Raw genomic sequence first — 14,558 nt, 5'->3', positions numbered from 1 at the left:
CAGTTTTCACACAATAGATTCAGTGTACATTTTTCTTCACTTTGATGGACTTTGGATTGAATTATGGCTCCTTGTATTCTTATTTATTGGATGGTCTTTCTTGTTTTTTCCATTTTATTGAATTTATTGGGGTGACACTGGTTAACAAAATTATACAGGTTTCAGGTGCACAGATCCACAACTTATCATCTGTACAGTGTATTGTGTGTTCACCACCCCAATTCAAGTCTTCTTGGTTCTTCATTTTCAATTGTGTTGTGATAAAACACAATGGCAGGAAATGGCAATAGTATGCAATTTTGTTCGTAACCGTAGATTTCATTATGTGTCATCCATAATTTAATAAATGTGGATAATGCTCCATGTTATTATTTACTTCTTTTCTTTAAGGATTTCAGTATTTTCATGTGTTCAGCAATCTAGTCTATATTTCAAATCTTTGACATGAGCTTTCTTAGGCTATATTCTAAAATATATTATTTGAAAATAAACTTATGACATGACATGACATGACACAATGGAATTTTAATATCACTTTTCAACATCTTAAGTCCAATAAACTTCAAACATATAAATGCTGGGCAAATATATAAAGACATAGTTGGCTCAAAGACATAAAGTTTTCCATGTAGCATAAATAGAACTGAAACATTACATGATAGGTAAGCTGGAGCCCGGTGGCTTAATTGATTTGTGTCAATAGCAAGTGGAAAATTACTCTTTCAGGTAATGAGAACTGAAGAAAGAAGGTAAACCCCAGACTTATAACATTCACAAAAGTCAACTCAGAATGGTTTGAAGACTTAATGTAAGAACTAAAACTGTGAACCTCTAGAAGAACACATACGGGGTAGGTAAACTCCTTGATATTGGTTTTGGCAATGGTTTCTTGGATTTGACACCAAAGGAAAGACAACAAAGCAAAAAGGAACAGGTGGGACTATAGCAAACTAAGAAACCTGTGCTCTTGAAAGGAAGTAGTCAACAAAATATAAAGGCAATTTCTGGAATATGAGAACATTTTGGCAAAGTACTTATTTAATAAAGGCTTAATGTGCATACTATATAAGAAACTCAAACAACTCTTTAGCGAAATACAAATAATCTGATTAAGAGGTCAAAGGAGTTGGAGAGACAGTTTTTAAATGAAGACAAAAAGTGGCCAACAGTTACCACAAAAGTTCTCAGAGTCACTCATTATCAGGAAAATGCAAATCAACACCACAATGAGATACCACCTCATATCTGTTGGGGTGATAATTGACAAAAACTGGGACAGCAGTGCTGGTGAAGATGTGGAGAAAAGGCAACCCTTAACCACGGTGGTGGGAATGTAAACTTGTACAACTACTATGGAAAACAGGAGAGCATTTTCTCACAAAATTAAAAATAGAACTACCGTATTATCCAGCAATTCCACCCCAGGTATATATCCAAGGGAAATGAATACAATATATTAAAAAGATATGTGAGCTTCATGTTAATTACAGTGTTATTCACCACCGCCAACGTATGGGAACAACCTAACATGACAACCTAATAGCTCCCATGGGATCAAGTGGAAGCTATTCTCTAGATACGACCACAGTCTTCTACCAATATTTTCCCTGTCCTGTCTGCTATCTTTGATTTCTACCTTGTGAGAGTGATTCCCCCCCAAAGTCTCTAAAACTAGAACTCTTGCCTCAGGCTCTGCTTCTACAGACCTTGAGCAATGAAACTGAGTTTAGAGAATTAAAATTGTGTCAAATGTCACAGAGCTAGACAAAGAGTAAGCTGGGTTTCAACCCCAAGCTAAAATTAACTTGGTCATTATGTTGTCCAGCCATTTTAAAGAATTTGGTCATGGAAGAATGAAGCATTGGGGCTCAACCAGGATTTCTAGCACTTTCCCTCCTTCTAGAAAGCCTAGCCTTAAGTAAATGGCACAAAATCAGAAAAGAACGTATCCTGCCAGTGAGTTTCATCAAAGCTCGTTTCATGTCCCTGTTCCTCAGGCTGTAGATAAAGGGGTTCATCATTTGAGGAAACACAGCGTACATCATTGAAGCCACTGCAGTCTTCCTGGATGAGTCAGAGATCGCAAAACTAATGTACACACCAAAACCGGTTCCATAGAACAAGGAGACTACTGAGAGGTGAGACCCACAAGTAGAAAAGGCTTTAAGCTTCCCCCCTGCAGATGGCATTCTCAAAACAGAGGAGACAATTTGACTATAAGAGAAAATGATTCCACACAGAGGAATACCACCAAATAGGCTCAAAAAAGTATATATTAGGATGTTAATGATGAGGGTATCAGAACATGCAAGCTTGAGGACCTGAGCAAGCTCACAGAAGAAGTGAGGGATTTCCAGATCCTTGCAGAAGGACAGCCGCAACACCATCAGGCTGTGGAGCAGGGCAGTCATTGTACTAAGGAACAGTGAGAGTACAGTGAGCAGAACACAGAGATGGACATTCATGATAACTGTGTACCTCAAGGGGTGACAAATGGCCACATAGCGGTCATAGGCCATTGCTGCCAGGAGAAAATTCTCAAATGCACACAGGACCAAGACCAAGCCAATCTGGGCGAGGCAGCCTATAAAAGGGATGCTCTGATTCTGTGTTTGGATGTTCACCAGCATCTTTGGGATGGTGACTGTGCTCATACAGATGTCAGTAAAGGACAGGTTGGAGAGGAAGAAGTACATGGGGGTGTGCAGGTGAGAGTCAGAGATGACGGCCAGTGTGATGAGCAGGTTTCCCAGAACTGTGACCAGGTAGATGGACAGGAACAGGTAGAAGAGGAGGGACTGCAGCTCTGGGTCATCTGTCAATCCCAGCAGCAGGAATTCTGAAACATCTGTTTGGTTTCTAGGTAACATGTTGTTGATGAACCTGAAGGAACAGAAGGGGTAAAAATAAAATAAAATGAATGGTCCCCAGGCATGTAACAGCAGCACCTAATGGGAACTTGGTAGAAATGGAAATTCTTGGTACCACTCTAGACTTACTGCGATAAACTCTGGGAGTGACCAGCAACCTATATTTTATGAAGCCCTCCAGATACATTTCATTTGTGCTAAAGTTTGAGAACCAGCGCTTAACCAAAAAGAATAAAACCTCTGTTTATATGGTGAACCCAAGGGTTATTCAGTTCTTTCCATCTGCTGATTTCTCCTGCCACCATCATCTCTCACTCTTCCTCTTCCCTTCATGCCCTTTAGTGGCCCAAATATTTATTGATCACCAGCTCTATTTCTAACCTTGGGTCAGGTGCTCAGAGTGAAACAAAGACATAGCATTTCCTTCTGAAATATTCCTTTGCCTTCCAACAAGCCGAAAGGTGAGAATGGAGTTATTCAATCTCTTTTGCAGAGTGTGGTTCCCAAACTTTGACAGGCTCAGAATCACCTGAAGGGCTTGTCCAATTACTGATGAGTTAGATCTCACTGTCACTCTGTTATCCACAGGGACACTTAGTAAAGGTGAGGTTCTGTCATGGACACGCAGTATACAGTGGGTGGAAATGACAACGCTGAGTACATGTTGCCTGATGCTGAGTTGACTGAGGAAGCATTGGTGATGCCTCTTGATAACAGAGGATTAGAATTCCTGAACCAATGGATTTCATAATTTCCCTTTGAAATGTTAAGATGTTCATTTTGAGGAATGCCTCAGTCCCCCCAAATGGCATGCCCACTTCTAGCCATATAGTGTGCATCAGGTAGTGGCATCCATCCAAGCACATGTTCTGCACCTGAGGTTAGATTCTTAAATGTTGCCTATAAGCCTAAAGTTAATGAGTCCCCCATGGATACGCTACTCATCTGCAGTATCAATATATTCCAAGAGAAGCTGCACAACCGTGCTGATGACATTGCCTATCTCATCCAAAGGGCCTTCTTCCCCTAAGCTGACAAGTGGCATACCATTTAGAAAAATAAAAACAGCCAAATAGGACAAAGAGTGAAATGCATAGGCTCTTCATAAAACAGACAAAGATACCAACAATTATTTTGGTTCTTGAAGATAGAGACTTACAAGATAATGCAGATTTTTAAGAAACATAAAATAATCAGGCATTCGAACAGGTTTGTCTCTAAAGCAGTGGTCTTCCCTCTCCTGGGGAAGACAGAAGTGCCCATGACAGCCCTTATTATTTTGTGTACTCTTTAGACTCAAACACGTCAAATTTAAAGCAAACCAGTGCTTGCTTTGTGGATGGAGAAAGTCGTTGGGCTGTGTGGGCAGCCTTGGGCCCTCATTTGTCTAAGGGGAGGTCTCATGGCCCCCCGGGGCTGCTGCAATGATGAGGGACAGGCGGGGGGGAGCAGCCAGCACAGCACAGTCCCTGGGGCCCTGGTGCTGACACCTCCTGTTTTGTGTGTGTGGTCTTTCTGTCCATGAACCACAGCACCTGGCATATTTTATTCCTCAGAAGGCAGCAATGGGTGGATAACTGAGGAAAGACAATAGAAACGGAGAACACCCTTAGTGTGAAAACTGCAACTTTCAGTCTGCGTTTCTGAGAGGAAACTCCAGCCTGTAATCTTTATTGTGTAGAGGAGGAGTGAAGTAAACGTTAGGGATAGCGATAGTCATTTGGCATAAACATATGATGAAATATGTATTAATAGAAATGAGTTAAAGAATAAAATGGATGGATATTGAATCAATTAAATAACGAAAACCTACATGGGAAAAGATTGTGTATGACTCAAAGTGTACAGCTGCGCATATTGGAAATATCCATTGAACATTCTCAGGTGATAACCTATGATAAAAAGAACTCTACACCCATTTTTAAAATTATAGCTTATTTATGAACAACAAAATCCTATGTACACACCATTCAACAGCATAAAATTCACACACATCATGATCTTCATTGCAGATGGGTTTATTGCAATAAATAACACAGGCGTTCGTGCAACCCCCACGTCATGAATTTGCACAGCCTTGCCTCTTTCCCTTCCCCGGGGAGCCACCACTCTCACTTCATATACATTATTCCCCTGCAAGTTTTACTATAATTAGTATTATTGTTCCATAAATAATTGCATTCTTTTACATTTAAGAAGATTAAATAAACGGAGATATGCAATACACATCCTTTACAATGGGCATGCTTATGTAATTTTTTATTGACTAATGTTGATGTATTTGTCCCACTTTATTAATTTTAATTTGCAGGTAGTACCAGACTATACTGTTACTTCAGTCTCTTTCTCTATTCCCTCGCTGATAGCATTAAGGTCCATGCCCTTTATTCCTTGTATGTTTATGGAGACCATTTGACATAACACACATAGGGGAACATCACCTTCAAGAGGGCCTGTGGATGGAAGGAAAGAACAGAAAAGAAGGGACATAAAGGGATGCCTGCTGTATGCATATTATGTTTTTACTTTATAACAAAATCTGAAGCTGATATAGCAGAATGTCAACATTTGTTAATTCTGGAATCAGTTAAGCAATGGTCATGCATTTTTTAATTTATTATACTATGTGTGCTGTTCTTATATAAAATACTTGGTATTTTATAAAGAGAGAGAGGTGTAGCAGGAAGGCAGCTGACTGAATGTCTCTGTGCTTCCACTTGCCCCCCTGGGTTTCCACAGCCCAGCTACAGATAATACAAACACTCTTCTGTATGGGTGTATCCTAAACTAGGAATGGAAATCAAAGGACAAGCTGAACAAACCCATTCCCCACAACCGCCACAGAATTCAGGTATAAGTGTCAGAAAGTTGTGCAGCAGTCATCGTGTTTGGGGAGGGGCAGATCTGCTCAGGAGAAAAGCCAGTTCTGTCATTTGAGGCAGTTGGGGGAAGAGCAGATTGAGAACTGGATGAGTATTGGGACAAACATGCATGGGACATTGCCAGCAGGAAACAGGCAGAGTCCCTGGGACACTTGGCTCTGATTGTATTAAGCATATACTCTCCTCAATGCTTTCCCTGGGTGAAATTGTAGTAAGTCATCTGCCCTCATTTCCAAAACATTAACTATGGGATTTTAAGTTACCTGAATGGCTTCTTTGCAGATCGATGCTCAACATGCCCCCTGGATATTTAAGATGGGAGCTTTGTCCACAGGGAGCAATGGGCTCCCGGTTAAGAAGGATCATGTCTGAAGGAGGCTCAGGTGTGCTGCTAACTGACTAGGCGATGGTGGTGGAGTGAGGCTGTGGCTGACTTTCTAGTCTCTGTATCCCTGGGGATCAATATCCAAAGGTCTTCATTAGACAAATATTTTTAGTCTTTGTTAGACAAATATTCTGACCTCTGAGCCTTGCGAATCCTTCAGGACCAGTACAGTAAAAGAGAAATTCATGATGGCTCATCCTTTACTCTGTTGGGCGAGGTGCTCACCACCCTGTTCTCTCCACCTATTCGTGCTCACCTCCATGTCACATATCTTGGGCACATGTACACACAGTCCTTAGCTAATAAATTCTACACTTTTTAAAAAGTTACAAAGACATCTTTCTCTAATTAATGATATCAGGAAGTCTGATTCCAATTTGAAGTGTGAAAACATAGATGTGTATTGGGCATAAATATTATATTTATAAATATAATTAAGATATTATAAAATGAAACATTTAGGGGTATTTTATCTTTAGAGTAAATGAACATTTCCGTTTCCAATTTCCACACAATAGATTCAATGCATACTTTGCTTCACTTTGGGGGCCTTTTGACTGAATTGTGGTTCTTTACTTTAAATTATATTTTGATAAAATGCAATGTCACTTGAAGGCAGTGTTGTGCAATTTTTTCCTTAAGTCAGAGAAAGCCAAATACTGCACAATCTCAGCTACATGTGGGATGTAAAAACAGCCTAACTCATAAAAACAGGGAGTAGAATGGTGGTTACCAGAGGCTGAGCAATGGGGGAAATGGACTGATATTGGTCCAAAAGTTCAAACTTTCAGTTATAAGATCATTAAGTTCTGGGGATATCTGTACAGCATGGTTACTGTAGTTAACAATATTGTATTTTGTAATTGAAAGTTTCTTACCTGAATAAAATAATCACATTTTATACCTTAAATTTAAACAATGTTATACATCAATTACATCTCAATTAAGATGAAAAAAAAAAAAGGATTACTAACACCCTACAGTATCTGAAATACTTTATTCCAATAATGTTCTGCTTCTCCCCCCAAAAGAATCCAGTATTCTGATTTTTCAAGTCAGCAATTCCCGGATTTTCTTGATAGTTTTTATACTCTGCCTAAAAAGGAAAAATAAAAATAAAAATTAGCAGGGTTTTGTAGATTTGAAAATTGAATTAAGACGTATGTGTTCTCTTTGGTCTTACTAGTTTCACGCAGCAATATGACTACAGGACAGAAGATGATATGATGATAAAAGCAGAGATTACTGTGATGCGCTTTGAATATGGAGGAAAGACCGCAGGCCAGAAATACAGGTGAGCCCGTAGCAGCTGAAAAAGGCAAAGGAAGAGAGTCTCTCCCAGGGGCCTCGAGGGGGAGCCAGCCCTGCCGACTCTGTGCTCAGGGGAATTGATTTCAGACTTCTGACCTCCACGACTCTAAGGGAACACGTTTGTGTTGTTAAAAAAAAGAGAGATATGTAGATTAGAATGGGCGCTGAATCTAAATGACTGGTGTCCTTAATAGAAGTTGTTGTAGCTTTGTTTTATGTCTTCACTGAGCAATAAAATCAAGGTCATATGAATGGGTCGTCTAGGCCATACGTGAAAGCCTTTCACTGGAAGTTGATTTACCCTGCTGTACTTGTTGTACTAGGAGAAAATTTCAGAATTTTAATTCTCATGTCACTTGTTTTGGTAGCTTATTGATTTATAGATTTTTTTTTTAATGTGGTAAAATACAAAAGATATATATAATTTATCATTTGAACCCTTTTAAGTGTCCAGTTCAGTGACATTAAGTACATTCACGCTGCTCTGCAGCCATCACCACCATCCATATACAAAACTCTTCATCTCACAAAACTAAAGCCTGTACCTGTTAAAAAATAATCCCCTATCCCTTCTTGCCCCCAGACTTTGGCACCTCGTTTTAATTTCTGTGACTATGAATTGGACTCCTCCAGGAACCTCATGTAAGTAGAATCAAACATTATTTGTCCTTTTGTGTCTGGCTTACTTCACCTGTCATAATGCCTTCAAGGCCTGTCCATGTTGTAACATGGGTCAAAATTTTCTTTCTTTTTAAGGCTGAATGATGTCCCATTGTATGTATACACCATTACTTATTTATTTGTTTGTTTATTTATTTGCTGCTTGGTCAGTAAGTTTATTGTTGTCTTTAACTGAAAAATCTTCCTAGAAAATTGTGGCTCGGTGTATTGGCTCTCAGCAGTTCGTTCCTGAGCCCTGAGGAACTCGCCTTCCTTTGAGCTGCCTGACCTTTCTTCTGGGCAAGAGGCTGTTTCAGCTCTTCGGTTTCATTTCTTTCTCGCAGACTGGATTCTCTCGTAGAGCGGATGAGCTTTCTCATACCTCTCCTCCACCGGGTCTGGAGTTACGTTCTTTATGAACTGAGAGGATTGTTGCTTGTAAGGCTCTTCATCGACTTCATTAGATAACCCATATAATCTGCCGCGCTCTGACCCGTGATGCGTTCGGATGAATTTCTGCGTTGCGTTCCTTGCTTTCTGAATCAGGCCAGGGAATCGTTTGGCACTGTGAGGGACAGACAAGCGTCCGCCCACAGCCTCCTTCAGGGCCCCCGAAACTTCCTTTCCAGTAGTAGTTCTGGCAAGCCCTGCATCCGAATAGCAGGTTGGGATCAGTATTTCTCACGTTGTATTCACCTCCAGTCACCTCCGATCGGCTTTCCTAGGTCCCGTCCAGGCCAAACCCACTGAGAAGCCTGGGGCAGCAGCAGGCCCATGCAATGTGCTCAGCGTAATTTGTCAGGCCAACCTGCACTCTGTGAGCATAAGCTGCAGAAACTATCATATCTCCTTTTACACAGGCATAAGCAATCTGACAAATGATATCTCTGTTGGTTACACGAACTGTCTATCATCCTGTATTTGGGTACACTGTACCTATTTTTTATCTGAGATTACCAAGATTTCCGGGCAAAGTAAGCAGTTTTACCCTCTCCTCATTTTCTACATTTCACTTGGTATCTCTTGAAATAGGCCTTATTTGGACAACTTTGACAAACCCCATCCTGCAGAAGAGAGACTCGCATCCAGGGCTCCACACAGGCCTGCAGGCCCAGCACAGTTCGGGAGGGGGAGGGGGAGGGGGAAGGAGGAGGGGGAGAGAAGCTATATCATCTTTTATTTACTCATTGTTCAGTCAATGGACACTGGGTCGCCTCTACCTTTCGGCTATTCTGAATAATGCTGCTATGAACATGGGTGTAAAAATATCTGTTTGAGTGTCTACTTTCACTTATTTTAGAAACTTACCCACAAGTGGAATTACTAGGTCATATGATAATTCTATTTTTAGTATTTTGAGTAGACGTCATACTGGTTTTGGTAGCGGCTGCGCTATTTTACACTCCCACCCGCAGTGCACAGGGTTCCTGCTTCTCCACGTCGCTGCCAACACTTACTCTTTTCTTTCTCATAGTAGCATTTTCATGCACAGGCGCAGCCAAAAGTAGGGTTACAGTTGTGGGTATGCAAAACACAGAGCTTATTCTTGCATTATTATTTATTTTTGTATTACATATTTTTCTATATGAACAACTGTAAACCTACTTTTGCCCACCCATGTATATCTCATGGTTTTGATTTATATTTTCTTAATGATTATTGAGGGTGAGCATCTTTTCATGCTTGTTGGCCATTTGTATAGCTTCTGTGAAGAAGTCTATGCAAGTCTTTTGCCCATTTTTAATCATGATTTTTGTGTTTTGCTGTTGAGTTGTATTTCATTATATTTTGGGAATACTAATCCATATAACTCTCCAAGGTCATATGGATATTTTCCTGCATTGTTTTCTATATATTTACTCATTTTGTCTTTCACATCTAAGGCTTTAGTATTTTTAATGATTTTTTTAGTATCCTGTAATATAGAATCACATTTATTTTTTTCTAATATGGATACAATAACTTCAGCACCATTTACTGAATAGTACCATCTTTTCTCTGCAGTGCCACATGGTCATAAAGAAAGTGCCTAAGCCTCCTGTCCTAAAAACTTTCATACAGATGAGGGTTTTATTGGTATCATTTCTCTATCTGAAACAATCCATTTTAGCTACTATTGCTCCATAATTAACCTTGTAAGGCAAGTGCTCTACTTTGTTTGTATTTGCCATCAAGTCATACATTCTTTTTTTCATTGCTTTTTCATATAATTTTCAAAATCAGCATTAAATCTACAAAGCTATTGGAGGAAAATTGACATCTTTATGATATTGTGTATATCTACCCCAGAATTAGAATATTCTTTCCATTTCTTGAGGTCATATTTTGTGTCCTTCAGTAAAATGTCATAGATTTTAGCATAAAGTGCTTTCACATCTTTGCTTAGAACCTTTTTCTGATGATCTTGTCAAAGGCATATTTTAGGAATCACACTTTTCAAATAGAATTTTCTTTATAAAGACATGCAGTTGATATCTGGATAGTGATTTTGATTCCAGCAACAGTGCTACATTTTATTGTTCTCTCTAATAAGTTAACTATGATTCTTTGACATTCCCTACATAGATGCTAATTTTATCTATTAATTGTGACACGTTTATTTCTTGTTAATGGCTCAAACCTACACTATGTAGTCTGAATGGAAGTGGTGTTACTCAGCAGCTGTTATAACTGTTCTTGATTTTAAAGAGTATGTTTTGAGTATTTGACCTTTGATGTTTTATTTACTGTAGATTATTCCTTAAATACATTTTTTTCTAGTTAAGACAGTTTTTTCTATTTTTTTCTTAAAAAACCCTTTTTTAGCTAGAGTTACCATCAAGATGGTGAGTAGGTAAATGCTGTGCTCACCTGCTCCCATAAACACATCAAAATTACAACTAAACTATAAAACAATCAACCTAGAGAACCACCTGAAAACTACCTGAAGTCCTGTAACTAAGGATATAAAGAAGAAGCCATGTTGAGACTGCTGGGAAGGGAGGAGATGAAAAATGGGCCCAAAATGGTGAAACATTGATAATTTCATATAACACAGTCTAGTACTATTTTCTCTACTTTTGTCTATGGTTGGGTATTTCCATAACTGTACATTTTTAAAGACTGGAATTTAATGTGTTGATCAGTTTTATGGGTGTTTATTGAGTGAACACATGACCTATAATCTGGCAGTGATCTCACAAAACTGAATTCTTAAAAATGCAAAGGCAGAGACTATCACTGCTGCCAACCTAGGACCAATACTCAGAGTGAGGATCTGGCTGAGACCCATTCAGCCAGCTTCTCTCTCTGTGTTTGCCCATCAGGTCAGATTCTACTTGCTCCATTAGCAGAACTGGAAGGAAGCCGTGACGCCTTACAAGGGTTGTCCGCTTGAGGTTAAGTGGGTTGGAAACAGCTTTGCTTCTTGGTGTGGTATCACCGGGTAAAGGTAGGGAATTGTTTCTTGGTTCTTAAAGTGATGTGTAACACTGTTTCATAGAGGAATGGTAACTTTGTGAGAAGCTCTGGACCTTGGGAAGACAATGTTTAGGAGACTAGGAGAGCTTTATGAGATGAGTGTGCAGAGGAAGTTGGGAAACATGCAGCTTGCCCCAAGCTGCCTCCTGAAGAATCCAAAATAATCAATATAGGCTTCTTACTGTCATGTCCCAGGTCCCATAGGAAACTTAACTATTCAGGGAATAGAGGTTAAATTGGACAACTTGTCTAACAAGGAACCTTGGGAATTGACTTCTTATTGGCCCAGAAATTATAAATATTCCCTCAGTTCCTACAGTTTATCTTTCAACCCAGCTTTTCTTCTTTGGGCCAGGAGGATATCTACCTCTGCCTGTATGAGGCATCCTTATGTCTCCAACTTCATCACCAGGGAGTGAACTGAGACAAGTTTGACTCAAGTCTCAGTGATGATGTCAAGAAGAGAAAAAATAGCCCAGTAAGTGGACTTGGAGGACAAAGATGGATGGAGGAAGGAGGGAGGAAGGGAGGGAAAGCGAGCAAACGAGAGAGAGAGAGAGAGAGAGAGAGAGAGAGAGAGAGAGAGGGAGGGAGGGATTGAGAGCACTTGGAGAAAATGCAGGTGACAGAAAGGGACAGAGAGGAACCTCTGTGTTCTCAGAGAATTGGGAGATTCTAGCTGGCTCAATTCAGCACCCAGTTCCCAGCCCTAAGTCCAATAATTACACTTATCTACCTAGCTCAGTGTAGTCCACCTACAGTATTAGCTAACATTTTCCAAAACCTGTGATTTATAGCTCAGTTCTTAGTAGCTAAATCTGCTTTTCCAAGTCCACAATAAAGAGATTTTCCCACCAAATTTCTTTAGGCATAAGTTTGAGTTATTTCTATCATTGAATCTCTGAATCCTTGGAGATTCCTTGGAGAGTCTGAGATACCACAGACACCAACTTCTAGGGTTTTATGCGGGAGAGGAGTTGTGCTTCACTGAGTAAAGCGTCATCAAGATAAAGTCAACATATGAGTCTCCCGGTTCCTGAAACGTGAACTTTTCCCAAGAGCTGTGGAAGGATGAGGGGTGACAGAGTGAGTGAGTGATAACTTAGATGTGCAGAACAGAAGCATGTGAGATGAGCTCATTGATTCAGTAATTTAATCAATTGGGTATTCACTAGCCCCTATTGGGATTAAAAAAAAAAAATCTCTGAATCACTAAAATTTTGAAACCACAAGATAGAATGTTGTCAGTGCCACAGAGTGGCATAACCTCCAATCTGATTTCAGGACACAGAGTAAGAAGCCTCCTTTGACATGGGGGCTCTGTAGAGGTGGGGTTTTGTGGACGATGGTAAGAAGGCCAAGGAACTCCAGGAAGAGAGAACACAGAGGGCCAGAGTCACTCAGTGGAAAAGCTGTGAGCTTTGGACTCAGGCAGACATGCATTTGGAACCAAGCTCACCACTTAATAGGTGTGGGAGCAACACACCCTCTCTGAGCCTTAGTCATCTCATCTGTAAAAGGAGGATTATAACCTGTACCTCATAGTTTGTGGTTAGGAGGATATGTCATATATGTAACATGCCTATTGTAGTTCTAGGAGCATAGTAGGTATTTATTAAGTAGTAAGAAATGTGAAGAAACATGGAGACGAGAAATAGCAGGAAAGGATGGGTTGTGAGATGGATTGGCATATTGCCCCCAAAAGCTGGTATAAAACAAATTTAGGAGGGCAGTAGTAAATAGAATTAGAAGATTTTTAAAATTTGAAGGTAAGCACTTGGATTTTGTTCAGTGACCAACAATGATTCATAAAGTATGTTTAGATACCAGATTTTTCAAGAATTACTGCTTGGTTCATCTACGTTTCCTGAGTACTTGTACAATTCTCAGGGGATATTTCTCATGTCCATTTCCCTCAAATTTGATTAATGCCTCTTGAGTCTCAACTGCAAATTCATTAATTCACTCATGATTCCTGAAATTATTGAGATGTCGAGTACAAGCTCTAGATTCAGACTGCTCGATTTAGTTCTGTGAAACCCTGTTTGATGTTATTAATCTCCTTGTGTCTCCGTTTTCTTATATGTGGAACCAGGAGGCTAGCAATTAAAAAGAATCATTATTTATTCATGTGTATATTAAACAATTGTGTTTATGCCCTTTTACATCCTGGACAAGATGGTGGTGATAAAAATGAACAAAGACACAAGTGTCTGGAGGACTGGATCATTGTCTTTTCAAGTTTTTCTTTCCATCACTCAGCCAAATCCTGGTATATGGCAACCATTAATAATTGTTTATGGAATAAACAATTGGTTCATCTAAATGAATAGATAAGTGAATATAAGTGATCTGGCCAGAGCTATACTTCATGAAGATTAATCAGGCAGTGATTTCAGGGTGGTTTCAAGGAGAGAGAATGGATGCAGGGGTACTAATTAAGAACTAGTACTTGGCAATCTAGAACTAGTGAGAGCCTTGGTTCAGGGTGGGGGTAGATGGAAAAATGAGTATAAAATGTAATTTTCAACTTGTGGAAGAAGTAGCAACTTATTGACGGATTGGCTTTGGCAGTGGAAGAAATGAGGGAGGGAGCCAAAGTTTTAATCAGAGGTATCTGGAGGGATGGTGATCTCATTTGCAGAAATAGGGGCTCTAGAAGAAAACAGACCTTATTTTTTTATTTTACATCGTGAATTTACCAACCAGGAAGGGAATGGGAAATCATGACTTTTAATTATATTATTCCATGTCAGACATTGTGTAGACAATTTTACATAACCATTTTATGTAAGCCTCAAAACAATCCTATAAGTCAGTGATTTTCAACTAGGGTGCCGCAGCACACTGGTGTGCAGCAGGAATTTTTAAAACATGCAATACCTGGCTATTTAGTCAGGGATGCTGACCTCTTTTCCCTTAGATTGTCAAATTAAAATATTACAATAGCTAAGACAACAATAGCCATCCAGTATGAATGAATCAAAATTA

The 14,558-nt window shown here is 39.6% G+C and overlaps 2 protein-coding genes and 1 pseudogene across 2 annotated transcripts in view; 1 reads left to right on the top strand and 2 right to left on the bottom strand.

Moving 5' to 3' along the window:
• Positions 1-1,868: 1,868 nt before the first annotated feature.
• Positions 1,869-9,856, bottom strand: LOC148093332 (olfactory receptor 7G1-like). Its single transcript, XM_087816161.1, has 2 exons — positions 9,843-9,856; positions 1,869-2,859 (listed from the first exon to the last, which is right to left on the bottom strand). The coding sequence occupies exons 1-2, from the start codon at positions 9,854-9,856 to the stop codon at positions 1,869-1,871; spliced, it is 1,005 nt and encodes a 334-aa protein (XP_087672287.1).
• NFILZ (NFIL3 like basic leucine zipper) overlaps positions 8,039-14,558 on the top strand; it is a 33,128-nt gene continuing 26,608 nt past the window's right edge. Inside the window, exon 1 of the mRNA XM_087816014.1 lies at positions 8,039-8,090. The gene's annotated coding sequence lies outside the window, so the exon portion shown is untranslated. The remainder of the gene's footprint in view (positions 8,091-14,558) is intronic.
• LOC107525723 (large ribosomal subunit protein uL18 pseudogene) lies at positions 8,436-9,171 on the bottom strand (annotated as a pseudogene).

The sequence above is a fragment of the Miniopterus natalensis genome, chromosome 4 (genome assembly GCF_054644295.1).
Source record: "Miniopterus natalensis isolate mMinNat1 chromosome 4, mMinNat1.hap1, whole genome shotgun sequence".
In the NCBI taxonomy this organism is placed as follows: domain Eukaryota; kingdom Metazoa; phylum Chordata; class Mammalia; order Chiroptera; family Miniopteridae; genus Miniopterus; species Miniopterus natalensis.
The sequence above is the reverse complement of the archived record's forward strand: the minus strand, read 5'-3'. Positions and strand labels throughout refer to the sequence as shown.